The sequence below is a fragment of the Temnothorax curvispinosus genome, unplaced genomic scaffold (genome assembly GCF_003070985.1).
Source record: "Temnothorax curvispinosus isolate PA1 unplaced genomic scaffold, ASM307098v1 QBEX01010743.1, whole genome shotgun sequence".
NCBI lineage: Eukaryota > Metazoa > Arthropoda > Insecta > Hymenoptera > Formicidae > Temnothorax > Temnothorax curvispinosus.
This window is the reverse complement of record NW_020220523.1, coordinates 54,935-73,015: the sequence shown is the minus strand read 5'-3', so window position 1 is coordinate 73,015 and position 18,081 is coordinate 54,935. Positions and strand designations below refer to the sequence as shown.

The window sequence follows — 18,081 nt, the reverse complement described above, 5'->3', positions numbered from 1 at the left end:
TTCTAACAAATGATTTTCTTCTTTTCAAATACCAGCACTTTTTTTCTTTCAATATCAGCACTTTCTGAATATATTCAAATTCTGTACATCAAACTACGTATTTTCAAATGTATTTTAGAATAGAAGCATCTCAAAATTGTTATTATTGGTATATCCATCATATCTAATTGAGAAATCTACAATAATAATAAATACGTCATTGCCGCCGACTTTTTGTTAAATAAAATTCAGTATAAGATCGCATTACAAAATAATTGTTATCTTCCTTTACGCGATTCGAGTCGTTAGGTTCGACTCATCGCTGCAGAGGCATCGATCGTGGGAGACGTTCTAAACAAACATGTATTATCTTATCAGAAAACATCGTGTGCCACGTCGGTTGAATGTAAGGTCATTTTTTCCACACGAATCATTCAGTTCCAAGCCGCTCGTGTCGAACGTGTTAACCGAAAGCATGACGCTCCTCGCGAGAATCGTCAAGTGTGAGGTACGAAAATATACGTCGCCGTCGCGCTCGGTACGCTGACTGTCATTTCCCACGCTCTTTGAAAATTCGTTGCCCCGCAGCTGCAGCTGCAAGCTGCATTTGAACGTATTCATGCAGGAAATCGGACCATCTAGTGGATATCCGACGAACTGCGAAAGCTCCACGTTAAAGCGCGAAAATCGATCTGCAAATTGTTGTTCGTGCTCCGACGATATTTTTTTTCACCGCTTCTGTAAATTTCTAAATGGCTACTTTTATATTCGCACCAGCGAATATTTTAGGTATTGAGTGCTTCCGATATATTAATATGAATATTTGGAGGAACTGTGAAGTGATATTTGTCTTTATTTATTACCCTCTGCTTTGCCCCCTGTTGTGTTAATAATTTATTATATCCTTTTTTAAGTAATATTTTTATACTTTGTGCAAAGTTTTTAATTATTAATTAATAAAATACGAAGAGTGACATGAAATAGATTGTTGGTTTATTTTCTAAAAATTTATATTAATGAGAAAATACCTTGGCCTCTATTACGCGATCTTTGAATAAAAAATGAATTAATCTGTATGCCAGATGCTAATTTATTAATGATATGTCGCACTAACAGTATTATAATGTTTCTTTGCATGTTTATACTATAATTTTTGAAAGTAAATTTTTGACGAACCAAAAATTATTATAGATATATTAAATTCACTTGTAAAACAATAAATATTGTGTAATAATTTTTAATTAATTTGTAAATATACGAGTTTTATTAAATGCTCTGTTCTGTAAAAAAAAATCTTCGTGTGTGGTAGAACTAAATTTAAACTTAGCTCCTGCAAATGTTATCTAAATGAGCGAGTACGCTTATCAGCAACTTATGACCATGTAACTGAGACATCTGTAATCCGATAACCCAGACAAATATATTGGAATAGGGAATATTGATAAAATATATTTGTGCATTGTTAAAATTGTTTCATTTTAGAAGTTCCAATTTATTCGAGTTTTTGATAAATATAACTGTTTTTTGTTTTCGAAAAATTATATATTCTCTCGTTTATTTTAGATATAATCTGATATCTATAAAATCTGAACAAGATAAATTATTTTTTCTTTTCAATTATATTGTTTAATTAAAATAAAATATATTGTCAGAATCGGTTTAAAGATGCAAAATCTTTTTATATTATCTTAATTGTTTGGGATGCATCAGTGCATTAATCAAATTTACGAAGTGACAATCGTCTGACCAATTGATCCTCAGACTATGACGTTTGTAAGGAGAAAAACACCATTACTAATTTCTGTCGCAATAGAGCTTCTTAACTTCGTGTAGTATGTACAAACGACGAAACAGTGCCGGCAAAAGTGAACCGTCATATATTTATTGACTTGAAAGCAGCACTATCATGTTTTGCCTATAACTTAAAGATATTCATATAGTTCGAGTGACGCAGCTTTACTCACTTACCAATGCATATTGATTGTACAATTGTGCAATCGGTAAATAAAATTGCAGAATGAAACGTTTCACAAATTCTCACGTTTATGAATAAAATAAAGGATATTTAATATGAAATAATAAATATTCATTTAATAGATTAATATCTATATTTCATATTAACTATTAAATACGTACATATTTCACATGCACATTAGCTTTCAAAGTACAATATATTATACATTATTAAATAAAAGTTTTGTTAATTACAGGTAATTTAATAGACAGCAATTAATTTAAATCGCATTTGATTGAAACAATATTATTCGCTATTAATTTCTCTAAATTAATTTCTAACAATACGTGTTATTATATAGGTATATTACGGAAAAATGATTTAAACCAAAATACGAGATATAATATTTTTTGTACCAATTAGTATAAAAATATTCCAGACACGCTTAACCAGATCCTACAGCAATGCCGCCCCGACAGTTAAAATGTACATCGATGGACAATTCATAGGTAATTATCGTTATATAATTATAAAGATTCATTACTTTTTATTTGCATTTCTCTTAATTTATTTTATAAATACAGAAGAAGTTTTCCGCTTAAAGTGCTTATTTTCCTGTACTGTAAAATATTATTATCTATATGCTTTTTCACACGTTTTTCTGTACAAAAAATAATAAGATCTTTCCTTCAGGAATTTTAATCGATAAATTTTAAACATATTTTTCTATATATTGACAATGTATCGACATATTTGGAGTAAAATGCAGTTTAAATATTTATAACAAAGTGCATCGCGAACATGACAGACGTACGAGAAAATATTCATACTTCTGAAACAATGTAGGATCAGTTGAAGATGATATTTACACGTATCCTCAAGCAAAGTGCACTTTACGTTATTACAATATGATGTTTACATTCATTTTTGCGAGGATATGTGTCCATCAGGATATGTGTTGCATAAATTATTTATAAAAAGTTGATATCAAGAAGAATAAATTTTTAACGAGAAATACGAATTGTGTCAATAACTTTACATTAATTAGATATTAATTAAATAACGTCGTTTCTTGTCAGGTTAATAATACATTGGTAAATTGCAATATTTACTGCACAGAAATTTATAATTACACATTAATTAATGAGAACATTTTAAATAATTTTAATAATACAATTTACATATAAATCACGTCAATCTAAACTCTTTTTCCAGAGTCAAAGGCCACGGAGTTCACGGATGTCCACGATCCAGCGACGAATCAATTGTTATGCCGCACTCCAAAATGCACGAGGAACGAGATGGAGAGTGCGGTACAGAGTGCACGGAAGGCATACGAGAGCTGGCGGCACACCAGCGTGCTAACGAGACAAAATTTGATGCTAAGATATCAGGCTCTCATCCGCGAACACTCGGTCAGTTTATCAATTCTAAATTCTAAGACCTTAAAACTTCAAGGTATTTTACTAATTAATTACGTTGGAATATTACGTTGGAAAAGTAGAGAAAGAGGTGAAAGAGAGGTGATGACACGTCGTATATTCGGATTAAAAGTGATTAACGAGCGATGATTAACGAGGCGAAGTTACTGACACTTATAGACAGACATCAACAGCGCGAACTATCGCTACTAGGCAATTGCAATTAGCGTTGTGTGGGCATCGTAGCAAATATTTTATGCTACAGTGTCATTATATCTTCATCTCTTATTCGTCTTTATCTTATTCTTACGTGTTACTCATTTGATCGCAGAAAGATATTGCGGCGAATCTCGTGAAAGAAAATGGAAAGACTATGGCTGACGCGGAGGGAGATGTGCTTCGAGGTCTTCGTAAGTATATCGTGTCAAACTGTGATATAAATTATCATGTACATCAGGCAATGCTCTAATTTATTATTTAACTCGACGTTTTTTAATGATTTAATCAAAATTGTTGAATAAAAATATAAAAGATGTTAAATAAATATGAAAGAAATTACCCTGATATGCACGAATATTATTTTAATTCTAATTAAAAGAAATGGGTCGACCAAAATTATGCAAAATGTAATCATAATAATTTAAAATTGTAATCATGATTAATATTCAATGAACGATACTGCGATGGATATCGATTGATTCTTAATTAACGGCAGAGGTCGTCGATGCGTGCACGTCGATCCCGATGCTGCAAATGGGCGAATCCACGGCCAATATCGCCACGGACATGGACATCATCTCGTACAAAGTACCTCTCGGTATTACCGCATCCATTTGTCCCTTCAACTTCCCCGCTATGATACCGCTCTGGTCGTTTCCGATATCGGTCGCGTGCGGGAACGCCGCTATCCTGAAGCCGTCGGAACGGGTACCAGGTGCGTCCATGATCCTCGCTGAACTCTTCACGAAAGCCGGTGCACCAGCTGGCCTTCTGAATGTAATACACGGCCAACATGCAGCTGTAGACTTCATCTGCGAGCATCCCGACATCAAGGCTGTCTCGTTCGTCGGTTCCGATCAGGCGGTAAGCGAAGATAAAAAACGAGATCAAGAATCGAAATTGTGTTATCACTGCTATCGCAAAATCGAGCCTTTTCTTCTTTTGCTTTTATCCTCTAAGATATTATTTTTATCAGACGTTGTCTATTTTGGTTAAAATATATTTTGTGTGTGTGTAAAGTTTGCGGTAAAAACATTTCTAATTAAAATAAGCTGTAATGAGGCAATATTATAACGGATAATAATAAATCAATAATAAATTCTCCAACTTTCAGGGCAAGTATATTTACAAGCAGAGCAGCGCGCACGGCAAAAGGGTACAGTGCAACATGGGCGCTAAGAATCATTGCGTCGTTCTGCCAGACGCGAATAAGAACAAAACGTTGTCGCAAATCGCCGGGGCGGCTTTCGGCGCCGCCGGGCAGCGATGCATGGCGCTCTCGGTGGCCATTTTCGTGGGCAAATCCAAGGAATGGATACCCGAACTAGTAGAGGCGGCGAAGAAGTTGAAGGTAAACGCCGGTCACGTGCCCGGCACGGATCTGGGACCTGTTATATCGCCGCAAGCGAAGCAGAGGATCAGAGAGCTGGTCGAATCCGGCGTTAAAGACGGCGCGAAATTGGATCTCGACGGACGAGATATCGTTGTGCCCGGCTACGAAAACGGGAATTTCGTCGGACCCACAGTGTTAACTGACGTTAAGGTACAATAGCTGTGCTAGTTCAGAAATTGATCAAACTCAAGCTTTAAATAAAATAAATTAATAAAATTTAAGCTTTTAAACCGTTGTGAATTAAAAAATAAACTAGGAACTTTTTGAGAAAAGCCTGCTCACCCAAATAAAAACCGAAAAGTTAAATTATTCTTCATATAGCTGGTACGAGAGTTTTATCCATGAAATCATCTTATTTAAGATTCATAAGATTTAAAGTCTGTGCTGTATTTTAATTAACGTTATATTTTAATTTAACACTGCATGGTTATATTCCACTTTATTTATATCACACTCTGCTTGATATGCACGTTACAGCCTACGATGAAGTGTTACACGGAAGAAATATTCGGACCCGTTTTATCGTGCATGTTCGCCGACACCACCGACGAGGCCATCGACATCATCAATAAAAATCCTTACGGCAATGGCACGGCAATTTTCACGACAAATGGGGCGACAGCCAGGGCATTCGTAAACAGAATCGAAGCCGGCCAAGTCGGAATTAATGTTCCCATACCCGTTCCTCTACCGATGTTCAGTTTCACTGGTAACAAGGGTTCCTTCCTCGGCGATATGCACTTTTACGGCAAATACGTGAGTACATGCAACTTCGTGGGTCTTTATTTTAACGAATCAGGTCTATTTATCAAAATAAATCATATACTTATAATTCTTAAAAATAATTTTCTAATTACAATTAGTTACTGAAACTAACTGAAACGTATCAAAAGTAATAAAAATAGTTAAAAAGCGATAAAAATATCCCATTTTTAATTGGAATTGTTGTCTTTGATAAATAATTGCATTATTATCGCATATATATACGTATACTATTTATAGTACGACAGAAAATAATAATTGAGTAAAATTTTTGTGAACAAATAATAGATATATAATATAACAATAATATATTGTAGTAACGAGAGCTCTTTGATTAATCTTATTTTAGGGAGTAAATTTCCACACGCAAACGAAGACAATAACACAGCTATGGAGATCCAGTGATGCTACCGATATCGCGTCGTCGACGGCGATGCCTACTATGCAATGAGACTGTAATTACGTGTGATTTTATGATATACCAAAACTTCACTCAACTTCACTGTGTTCTTAAATTTCATGAGTAAGAACGTAAAAAGCTTAATTCCGTGATTCGTCACGCAATTATAAACAATGTCTTCCATTGTTGTGTACAAATCTGTTTCTGTAAATGTTGAGCATATTTTTATGGCCTAGATAGACTACATATATTTTTTATACCACAATAAAATGTAGTACAAATATCAATTCTTTATTTATGCCCTAAAAATAAAAATTTGATTGCATTAATTACAAGGAGCTATACATATTATATATATTAAAAATTAAATAAAGAATTCACATGACGTTATATTTGTAGAATATATTCTAATTATTATTGAAGAAATGTATCTCTCGCAAATAAAATTGATTCTTTGCAATAATATTACTGCTAAAATAATAAAAAATATTAACTTAAGCGCAACCATCAAAAAATTCATTTGCTATATAGTGCTATTAAACGTTCATGCTAGTGAACATTTAGTCATTTAATAAGCTGCAGTAAGCCATAATAAATTCCCAATTTTCAACTAAAATCTCTTTATTAGGCGATGCAATAATTCGTAAAATAGCAAACAGCAAACGCGGAACTGTTTTCCTATCGATTAGCCCCCGCTTAGTAACAACCGCGCGTGGGCGAAGCCGCGGGCGAAAATACGCCTAAAATTCGATGGCATAAGCGCCGAAAGAAGTTCACGGTCGACACCTTCTGATTCGTCCTTGAACCCTTGGCCCGGCCCGCACGAACCCGCGCGCGGACATCCGTCTCTCGGCGAGAGATATTCGAACCAACTTCCGGCAGTCGGGAGCGATGCCGCGATGTACGCGCCGACGCGCGCACCCCGTCGTCGTCGTCGAGCCGCATCTGCGCATTTTCCAGCTGAGTTTCCCTCACAGGCGAGGTTCTGCCTGTCCCGGATTGTCGTGTATTCGCCGACACACCAGGCCGGCAGGGAAATCAAGAGAGAACCCTCGACTATACCGTTCACATATCGTGAGTACACCGATACACTTGTGATCGCGTTCCCGGCGTATAGCTTTCCTTCTCCCCCGTTTTCGCTTCCTTCGCGAGGATCAGCTTTATATTCGGCAGACGCGTCGAGAATAATTTATCTGTCTTCCGAGAGAGGCTATTGATGTTTTATCGAATTTGTGCACGATTAAACATTCGGCCTGCAGCAACGCTAGGAAATGTTAATCGCTTGAAAATGTTGAGCGTCGACCGCCGGCCTCCTTCGTTCGTCACAAGGCTCAATAACTCTTCGGTGATTTTTTTTTAAACAAGCCACCGTCGGTGTCGGCACCGGTTAAGTGGAGTGTAATTGACCGTTTTGGCTCTAATTTCCGGCATGTCGTGTTTATGCGCCAGGCGTGTACTTCATCGTGGCATTAATAACGCTGACTGCGAGGGTGCTTGTTTCTATAATTAATTATATTAAAAAGTAAAATTTAAATATGTGTGGTGTTAAAAGCTCTTTATATATAATTAGAGAAATTATATTTAATTTTATATTTATATTTATATTTATCTTGTTACAAATTATTATATTATTACTTTTATATTATTATCTTTTTTAATATTGAACAATCGACGCTTTTTTGTCAAAGAATTATTCAATAAATACCTGTAAGAGAGAAATGCCTACAAAAATCCTCGTATTTTGCAAAGTTATTTATTTTCAATAATGCATATATTAAGCGCTCATTAATTAGAGGTATTAATCGCAAATATTTCAGTTTTCAAATATTTAACTTTTAACATCTTCGAATGTTGATATGCTTTTGAACAATGCGGCTTTTAAATGTCAAGAGCTTTTTGTGTGAGCTAATTCAAATACTTTCCATTTCCGCGCTATGCTTATTTATATTTTAATTAAACATTGTTTCATGATTGAAGTTCATAAGCGACCTGTCGACTTTATTGCGAATTCAAAACTCGTCTTTGATAGCAAGTATTGCGGGAATGGGAATATTAATTTTTTTATAACAAAATTTTAAAACTGTCTTTAGATACAGAAAAGTAGTTCTATTTCTAATACTGTTCAATTTATTCCATTCATGTTAACTATATAAGTTATTATTACGCTAAAAATCGACTTAAAAAAACATATTTATGATAATTTTATAAAATTCTTGTAAAGCAATCTAACAAAAGAAACGTTGTTTGCAAATGTTCAATATCATTTCTCTGTCAATTCTTCATTTCTCTCTCTCCATAATATCTTTCCTTTCTTATGAGATACCTATTTAATGAAATAGTTTGTTATGCAAGAAGAAAAATATCGCCTTAATGTAGAGCCGGTGTTAATTAAAGTTTTTAATATATTCATTAACTCTTCACTGTTTCGAGAAAGTTGTAAACTCGATACTAATTGAGTCTTATTATTTTGCAAACAGTCTTAAGATAAAAAACATGATGATAATCACTAGCGAGTTTGGCTCACGCGAATACGTAAATTTATTGCCTTTCCTTCGCTTTACACAATGAGATTTTTTTCTGACAGCTTGAGTAATTACGTGTGAAATGGAAACGGGATGCCAGCTAACTCAATGTTAGAGCAGCCGATTGTAGAATAGAAGATCTCTTCTCTGGGTTCAAAATTCCTGGATTTGCTATCTCGTATATACGACACTAAGGGCCAATTTCACCAACGTCGGTTTAATTTAGAAAATATTCCACACTCAGATACAAAAAAATCCTAATATAAGATATGTATTTTCATGGAAACGATTATAAAACTGGAAAATTTGTTTCTGTTGTTTTTAAGTAGTTTTTCTTTTATTATCAATTTCTTATATTTAAAAGTCTCCTATTGTACAAAATATTGTATCTAAAATTGACATTCTGCGTTGTAGTGCCGTTTAAACGTCACGTTTAGTGATGTTTCATTATTTGGTGCATTTATATAAAATTTATATAAAACTTACATTTAATATATCCATAAAACTTTCTGTAGTGACGTTCAGCCACGATTTAATTCCTATGTAACTGAGAGAATAAACAAATTATGCTATTTGTCCTCCCTTGGAAACAGAAACTTTGAATTAATAACAACAATAAAGTTTTAATAATAAATGCGGTTTTTTCTGAGTAAATATTAGGATTAGACAATGGACTTACCAATTTCTTTCTATAAAAATTGCAATTATAATAAAACCAGTTTGGCCCATTCAGGGCTATAACGTCGTTCTTTTACGAAATTTTTTTTATTGCACCGTAACGCTTTAGTGAAAGACGAATGACTTATTTTGCGCGTATCATATATTTTTGTCTCCCGTGAAATCCCGTGAAAATCTCTATTTCTATCGTGATGTATTTTATAATTAATTTTTTATGAAATAAATGCCAAAATTATATCAATTCTAAAATGGATCTTAAATCTGAATAAATACAAAATAGTCAAATAATATCTGTGCAAACAAACTGATTGTCATGAAAATATAGATATGATGTGATAACTTTATTATATGTGTGCTGTGTTACTGAATGTTATTGCATTGAATTTAGTATCCTGTAAAAACAAGTCGATAAATTGCTACGATGCACGATGGTAAATAATTTATTGCATAATACCGGACGATTTATACAAACAAAATAATTGCTACTTATTTTATTACAAAATTGATTTCATATAAATATTATTCAATAAACATTGAATTTATTTAATAGATTTATTTTATAAATTTTTACTTATGAGCCCGTTAAATAATTTTCCAGAAAAACTGTATTGTTCAAATACACTTTAAATTTGCAATAAAATTTTTCATATAAAATTTATATTTGATTTAATTTCCGTTTCCAGGATATAAATTCAATTGAAAAGCTGTACATTGTTGACTTATTCTTCCCCGCTATTGTTTCTCAATAAAACTGAACATTCCGATTAAGTACAGTGCAGAATCCCGTGCTGAATAGTCGCGCTCGCGAAAATAAATACGAGAGGCCATTCGGCTGACAGAACCATATATTTCCGGCTGGCTGAGAGGATCGCCGCCGTGTATCTCTAACAAGATCTCCATTCCGACAGGTTGAATAATTATGTACAAAACGGTGCGGAAAGGCGATGCCAGTCTGCAGTACACGATACTGCCGCAGACGGATCAGTTCTCGTCCGGCGGATTCCCGCAGGCTTCCGGCAAGCCTCGGCCGAGGATCATCAAGTACACGATGGCCACTATAATGGTGCTGATCGTACTGTCTTGCGTGGCCACGCCGTTCCTGTTGAATCAGAATTACGATCACAACCTCGTCAGCACGATACGAGCGCTTAGCCGAGCAGAGCCGGTCATGAACACACCGAGAAACCAAACAAAGAACGTCAGTGAGGATAAGAACAGAGGCAGGATCTCGACCACGACGACATCGGCGACCGAGGTCACAAGGAGGAAAGACCTCGAAGATGGCACGACTTCCTTTAATGTAATTCTCCGGGGTGAAGAAGAGGAGGAGGAGGCTATGGTTGATGACGCCACGTTAGCAGGTATTATCTTGCTTGAATTTTCCAGGAAAACGATGCAGAAAATTATACTTCACAGAAATAATAAGGTTTTCAATATTTCGTTTGTAAATAATAACAGAAAAGTCGCGATAATGTTTCATGTTATTTTTTTTTATTAAAGAATATGTGCCACGTTTTTATAAAATAAATTTTATTTGCTATTCTAAACTAAAATATTATATTACAGAATAATATTTTCTCTTCTTTGTCTAAAAGTTCTTTCTGTTCTTTGTCCGCTTAAATTAAGATGAGCATTATGAGATCGAGCACGAAATTTAATTTCCCCTTGTAAAATACTTCGGAGTGCCGCGATAAAACATACAAACGATGAGCGTAAAATAAGATTCCAGCTTTACATAAATATTGGAGCCGTAATATAATTCGTCGAGACGCTCTGTTATCAGTTTTCCAACTAACCCGACGTTATTGTCGACTACGTATATTAGGTACAGACAATTCTCTCTTTTCAGACACGCCGGAATTCAGTACACAAGGGATCTCGAGCCTGGAAACGTCGACGAGGGACCGTCAAATGGCAACGACTTCCGTTCTACCGTCGATTTTTTCGGCGTCGTCGACGACAACGTCGAAGGCGTCCACGAGCGGCACGACGGAGAACACGAAAACGTTGAGCACGCCGAAAAAGCCGAAAATGCCGCGGGTGACCCTGAAGCTGCGAGAGAACGAGACCATACCGCAGATGTACGTGAAGGCGGGGATAGCCTCCTACAAGAAGGGTAACATCACCACCAGCGTCCTCGCGCCCCGTCTGAGTCTCGAGGGTTTGATATTCAAAACGCCGGAAGGCACGATAAAACCCTGGCCCCAGAAGTGGTTCTTCGGCGAGCCCTCCGATTCCGACGTCAAGTGGAAAGTGTTTGTAAGTGCTCGTATTTCTCGATCGAAACGCTCGTACGTTCTCCGGGAATTGCGTTCAAGGGGGATCTGGAGTGTCCTGCATTTTGATAGAGTGCATCGATCACGCGAATCACCTATATGTAAAAATTGCTAACTCGTCATTTTCTCGCACGTCTTGCTTTTTCCTTATTCCAGAATTATCTTCTTAGACAAGCTTTTCTTTCCGCATGTTTATTCTACAGTTTCGCATATTTTACTGATTATTTTTATCGTACTTTGGTAAGACCCTTTGAATGTTGCTAATTCGACGTTCTCTTCTGTCTTATATATATTTGTGTAATACATATATAATTATATATATAATTCTTACTTATCGTAAAAGCACTTTGAAAAAGGAGAGAAGAGAGAGAAAGAAATTTTAAGTTTTACTCTTTAAACAAGCATCTCAAGATTTTTTAATTTAATCCCATTAGGAGTTTCTACATTTTAAAACTCATCTCATTACCGCCGTTATTACACTTTAGAAAAAAGCAAAATTTTACAGGATGATTTTATATCTCCGACTTGATCTGCAAGATATATTATATCGTTTCCGTATACATTTTTCTCATATTTTCGAATTTAGCGATTCGAAATTTTTCGTCCTGTATAAATATTGATCGCGTTGCACCAAAGATATCTAAAACTGAAACTCTGTCCGATCGATAGGCAGAGCATGTTCGTGAATCTAAAAGCGGACGAGGAATTGCTCGGAGCCTTTATTTATCCCGCATGTTTCCCATCGGGACAGCGGTGGTACTTTTACTTCCTTCTCGGAAGATTGCAACATGTTACGTATTTATAACGATTTCCGCGAAATGTCTCGTGATATCGCATCCTATTATATTTTTTTAATATAAATACATAGAATGTATATTTCTCTCCCCGTTGCTTCCATTCTTTTTTATCTCCCGCAACAAGAAGATTTTCGCGCAAATGAAGTTACAGAAGAGGAAAAAGTCGCTCTTTCTTAAAACATCGACCTCGCTGGCCAATCAATATAAAAGCCGCGTGTTCTCCCTAGAGCCGATAAAGCTTACCTGAGAATGCTTGCGCTGCACTTAAAGATTTTGCGCGCAGACTACACGAACGTCATTAGGAAAAAAAAAGCAATCGCGCAAAATACGTTATGCGTTTATAAAAGGGTTGGAGTCGCAGTTTCGTTTAAAATTTTATCGTAGTAATTTTATTACGATAAAAAGAGATGAAGTTTCCGCTTTAGCTGAAACGACACATTTTACAACCAATAAAAATTCGTCTACTGAAAAGATAAATTTCCTATTAAAAAGTCAACAAGCGACAAGAGAGAGAGAAACCGTTTACTCGACATTTTCGCCAAAATATTTTCACCAAATATTTTCACGTGCTCAACAACTTTTGCATGTTTCAGGCCTTTTGCTTTTTCGTTACATATTTAAGCGGACTTATCGAGCTAACAGCTGCTCGCCAAGTAAAATGCTTTTGCTTTATCCAATTTTCATAAATTGTGTACAACACATATAGTACCGCGCTCCATTTTACAACGCGTCTCGTGCAGAATGCCTTTTACCGACGGAATGCTTAATTTACCGTGGAATTGAAAATACCAGTCATGATACACAAGGGGATTAATAGGATCTTGAGTACCTACTAATTCATACATTTACCGGTATACCCGACTTGTAGTAGTTATATCAGATGCAGTGGCGTCTGCCGGTTTGTATTTTGCATATTAAACGGTAACTGGGGTAACAGAGAGTAGCAACATTTTCTGATGAATATTCATTTTTTGGTGGATAAGGAAACAGTGTGGATTATATATCGCGGTGTTATACGAGCGACATTGGTGAAGCTGGTGGATCGCAAAATCATTCGCGAGCTTTTTAATTTGAAAAATGCAGTAGAAAAGACAATAAATACATGATATAAAGTTTACAATATCCTTGAGAAGTAAAAAGCATTATATTCTCAAGAAAAGAAAAATTTATTTTATTCGATACAGAATTATATTATTTCTGCTTATACAGCTATACGAATGTGTCTTAAAAAATTATATTTTAGAGATATTTTAGAGATTATTATTTTATTATTTTATATATTTTCTCCATTTCCTTTCAATTCAGTGAATTGATCACGAGCATTTATATGTTATACATAACGCGTAATAGCTTACTACATGTCTCGATCGAAATATTAAATCAAATTCCGCGAACGACGGACGCAAATAGCTGTACAGACGGAGGCTCAGTGGTATTAAACGGAACACTATCGTGAATTCCGTGCATTACGGGGTGCACAAATCAGAATTTCAAGCAGGTTATTGCGCCGATGGCCAACGGGAGCCGGCGAAAACGTATTATCGTGCACGCAAAGCCGTATAGACCGACGTTTGACCTAATAGTAAATTAAAGCAGCCGGTGAACAATCGATCGAAAGAATGCTTATTTATTTAACAATATTTGTCAACACCAAAATGGCCAAGATATTATATAAAAAAGCGATTTAACAATTTTAGTAGAATAAGGCATGATTTTCTTTATTACTTCACAGTGACTTTGGATTTCTTAAATAGATGTAGTTTTTCTTAACATTTTATTTTAGTTCTGAGATTTGTACATCTATATTTTATATGAATTTCACACATATACGTATTGCTGATTAAACTAACATTGCTTTTAATACTAATTGCAAATAAGACTTGCCTATTTTTATAAACACACACACACGCGTCGATTAGACTTAGGCGTTAATTTGCCATAAAGAATAACGTTTATGTAAAAAAAGAGAAAAAAACATTTAATATACGATATATTTCATCTCAGCTGAATGAAAATGTTTCGTGTAATGAAAATTAATGGAAACATGAGAAAGTATAAGGAAAGAGAAGTGCATGATTTAATACTCCTTATTATATTCGTATATTAAAGATATTACCGTTCAAGTGACCTCGCTTCATTGAATTTACAGACCGTGAATCACATGTCGATGGTAACAGTTTACTCAATCTTCGGAGGAATGTGCGCAACGGCATGTGGCCTAATCGCCCTGACGATTCACGTGCAGCGTAGTGCACGTAAAACGCTCAGACGTGCCGGGCAGAACGTCGAGGAGCCGGAGGTCGAGGAGCACGAGTCGACCCTGCTGGGCGCGGAGAGCCAAGAGACCGAGGAAAAGGAGTAAATCCCGGCGACGAGCACGACGCACCCGGTACATAGCGCGCGTAAGACTTGCCTATTTTTACAAACACACACACACGCGTCGGTTAGACTTAGGCGTCTTCCACATCGAAAGATAGAAGATCGTTAGACGCGGGCAAGGGGGATATACGAGACAGATTTTTTTACAACGTAGCCAGCTGTAGAGAATTCGCGACACGAATGCGCGAACAACGTGATTGGTCCCGCCTGAGATGAGGATCTGCACGAGATTCATTTTCCGCGAGATCGCTCGCTGCGTTGCTCTGTTACGCCGATAGGTTTTATCTTTCTTATCTGCCACGGCAGATTTTTTTAACGAGGGCTTCTTACAAGCAGAGAAACAATCATGTTGTACAATCATTCTTAACATCATGTTTTCGTTTGAGTGTCAGGTTTACATGCTCATTAATAAATTAGTGACGGACTACTTATACATTTGTTGCAACTGTGATGTACAGTTCCACTAGCGACATGATCATAACGATGTATCGATATGACATTAATCTTCCGATAATCGAGCTGATGGTAAAAAAAAAGTTGTATAAGGAAAGTTTTGTTGATTACTACTTTAAGTTTGCGATGAGGATCGGCAGGCTTTACAACCCCGCCGATGACGGGCGCACAATATTGTGTGTATGCCATGCTGACAAACTATATATATATATATAAATATATACAGAGAAAAAATACGTATCTCACTGGCAAGTTAAGGAGACCAAAATTTATAAACTATTGAAAAACAGTAAAACAAAACTGTGTTTTGTACTCTTTTTATAAATTTCTTTAAAAGTTCCTACGAAATTAAAAATTTGATAAAAGCTAAAGAAGTATTCTAAAAACATAAATGACATCTTTAAAATTCTAATTAGTTTTAATTCTAATCTGCAGATTTCGACGCACGCTCTCCTGCGCAAAAAGAGGTGCAAAAGTTAAAAATAATTTTACATAATAATAAAGTATACAGCCGAAAGGTAGGTTAAAATTAATCAAGGGATTTAGGAGAAAAAAATTTTCAACCTTTATAACGCGCAATAGCATGAGAAAGTAAATGTTAAAAATGAACGTGCCGTGATTAGAATCAAGATGTTATCGATAAATAACTTTAGAGTCCGAAAGAGATGTCTCCTTAATTCGGCCACCTATATTTGCTAAACTTTCTATAACGTACACGATATACGTATATAAATACACGATATACGATTATAAGGTATTATATGTGTGTCATCGACTTTTCTAGGGTCTCGAAAAAAAGAAGCGAAAAGTGCTTTTTAACTTTCTGACGCCAGTCGAATTCTATCTGCGTACAAAAGTAGCCGTACTGCCAGCTACAATAAAGGGCCCGCTTTCCAGCCCCGTTTAATTAAAAGTGATGTTTGACGAACGTGCTATCAGGAACATCGTTTAATCGATATCCACACGCCGTTTACTCAGTGATATCTGTCGCACGGAGAAACGTAATACCATATTTTGCAAAATATGACGAGCAGATCGCTGATATTGCATCGGAAGTGTGCCAGAAATATTTGCGTGACAGAAATATTGAATTAATCCGAACCTTGCGCGGTAACTGGAAGTTTAATTATAGGCAGCTTCACCAATGTATTGTTTCGATAAAATGATATTTATGTAAAAGCATACAGAATCGTTTCATGAAAATGATACATATCTTCCTATATAAATTATATCTTTCACGGGGAAAGCTAAACAAAAATTGTGTCAAAATTGAGATTGACATGGATATACATTATGATTGTTGACGTCGTCATGAGAAAAGTACATCGCAAAGTATTATATACTTAAGAATGCAATGTGTCTAAAATAAATGGACATCTCTAAAGTAAAACTTTAGTTTAGAAGCTGTAACCTTTTGACTTATATAATATTTTACGATCGCTTTTACCATGATTTTAAGATCTAAAAATGATACTTTTGTTAAATTACTTTTCGTTTTACTGGCGTAAAAACAAGTGTATTAATTTATTCGTATTATATTGCGTAAAATTGTTAATTGTGAATCTTTACTTTAATTATGCAATTTGATATTTGACAATAATTGCGCTTGACAAATTTTAAAATAATTGATTGTTTTTTTTTTTAATGTAAATTTTTAGCCACTGTCAAGCGATCTAGGACGATGCGCAAAACGATATACTTAATATTAACTATTCGAGCTTTAGCCTAGAATATTCCACAAGATTGATTCCAAGAGTCAGTGTTGCTATTTTATTTTATTCGAGGTAAAGCGCTCAAGATAAAATCGTGACGATAACTCGATAAAGAGACACGCTTGTGCAAGTTACTATTTGTAAAATCCGTTTTATTAGTATATAATTTCTATTATGCGCAACACGAGTCTTATCTATTTTAGTTCTTATATATTCCATACTTTACAATATTTATCTCGTAGTTTCGTTATTTCAAACGGGGTGAAACTTACATTAATATGCAATTTACTTATTGTAAAATATTCAAATAGCTAAATATTATTATATAAATAATTTAAAAAATCAGTTTGAATTGTCAGCAAAAATCTCATGATGAATTAAAAAGAGGCGGCTGGTTACATGTTACATCAATATATATTTAAATCTAGAAATTATTACACTTTATCCAGAAATTATTCATGCAAAATTCATACCTATTTATTTACAAAAATAATCAGCAATGCAACATACAAAAAAATTATAGATATAATTATTTCTCAAAGATTAAAAATCTGAATTTTCTTATTGTCGATGAATTAAACAAAATAATTTAATGAAAAATAGATGCTGCGAAATAATTTGCGAACAATTTCAATTATATTCATATTGTTACATAAATTTTATTCAATATTTTTGAGTCAAAGGTGAAAAACTGTAGCTATATAATCTTAAACGAAGCGATCTGATGGAATCCATTTAATTTCACATATATCGCATGCAGTTCACGTAATCAACCAATAATTAAAATTGAATTCACAATATCATTGTTATAAATCCATCTAGAGATACCTATGAGAAACGCAAGTACAATAAAGTATATTATCATATTCATTTAGATTGCATACATGCTTTGTAATAATGAATCACTCGTCATATTATAATCAGCGAAAGAAAACTTTATCATAAAGCGTATTTAGTTTAACATCATATAAGATTTTTGACAAAATTCTTGTTTATTATTTGTAATTAAGGAGCGACTAGAGTAACTTCGATCTTTGATCGATCTTACTTCCAATTATACCTCGACATATTTATTTATAATAATCTCTCGGTATTCAGTAGATTTTATTTATTTATGTAAATATTAATTGCTCGTA

General features: G+C 34.8%; 2 protein-coding genes across 4 annotated transcripts; both read left to right on the top strand.

The window, feature by feature from the left end:
- The first annotated feature begins 392 nt into the window (after positions 1–392).
- LOC112460705 (probable methylmalonate-semialdehyde dehydrogenase [acylating], mitochondrial) lies at positions 393–6,415 on the top strand. The gene is made up of 8 exons (XM_025025511.1): positions 393–487; positions 2,373–2,442; positions 3,149–3,348; positions 3,686–3,764; positions 4,070–4,437; positions 4,688–5,116; positions 5,444–5,722; positions 6,078–6,415. Exons 1-8 carry the CDS (start codon positions 455–457, stop codon positions 6,177–6,179), a joined length of 1,560 nt encoding a protein of 519 aa, XP_024881279.1. The 5' UTR covers positions 393–454; the 3' UTR covers positions 6,180–6,415.
- A 574-nt stretch (positions 6,416–6,989) lies between these two features.
- LOC112460706 lies at positions 6,990–18,081 on the top strand. Of its 3 annotated transcripts, none has more exons than XM_025025515.1 (5): positions 6,990–7,202; positions 10,237–10,689; positions 11,178–11,587; positions 14,551–14,790; positions 16,018–18,081. In XM_025025515.1, the coding sequence occupies exons 2-4, from the start codon at positions 10,248–10,250 to the stop codon at positions 14,761–14,763; spliced, it is 1,065 nt and encodes a 354-aa protein (XP_024881283.1). In that variant the 5' UTR covers positions 6,990–7,202; positions 10,237–10,247; the 3' UTR covers positions 14,764–14,790; positions 16,018–18,081. The 3 variants fall into 3 exon arrangements, with proteins under 3 accessions (XP_024881283.1, XP_024881281.1, XP_024881280.1); XM_025025513.1 differs by having other exon boundaries at positions 14,551–14,803; XM_025025512.1 differs by lacking the exon at positions 16,018–18,081 and having other exon boundaries at positions 6,992–7,202; positions 14,551–15,514.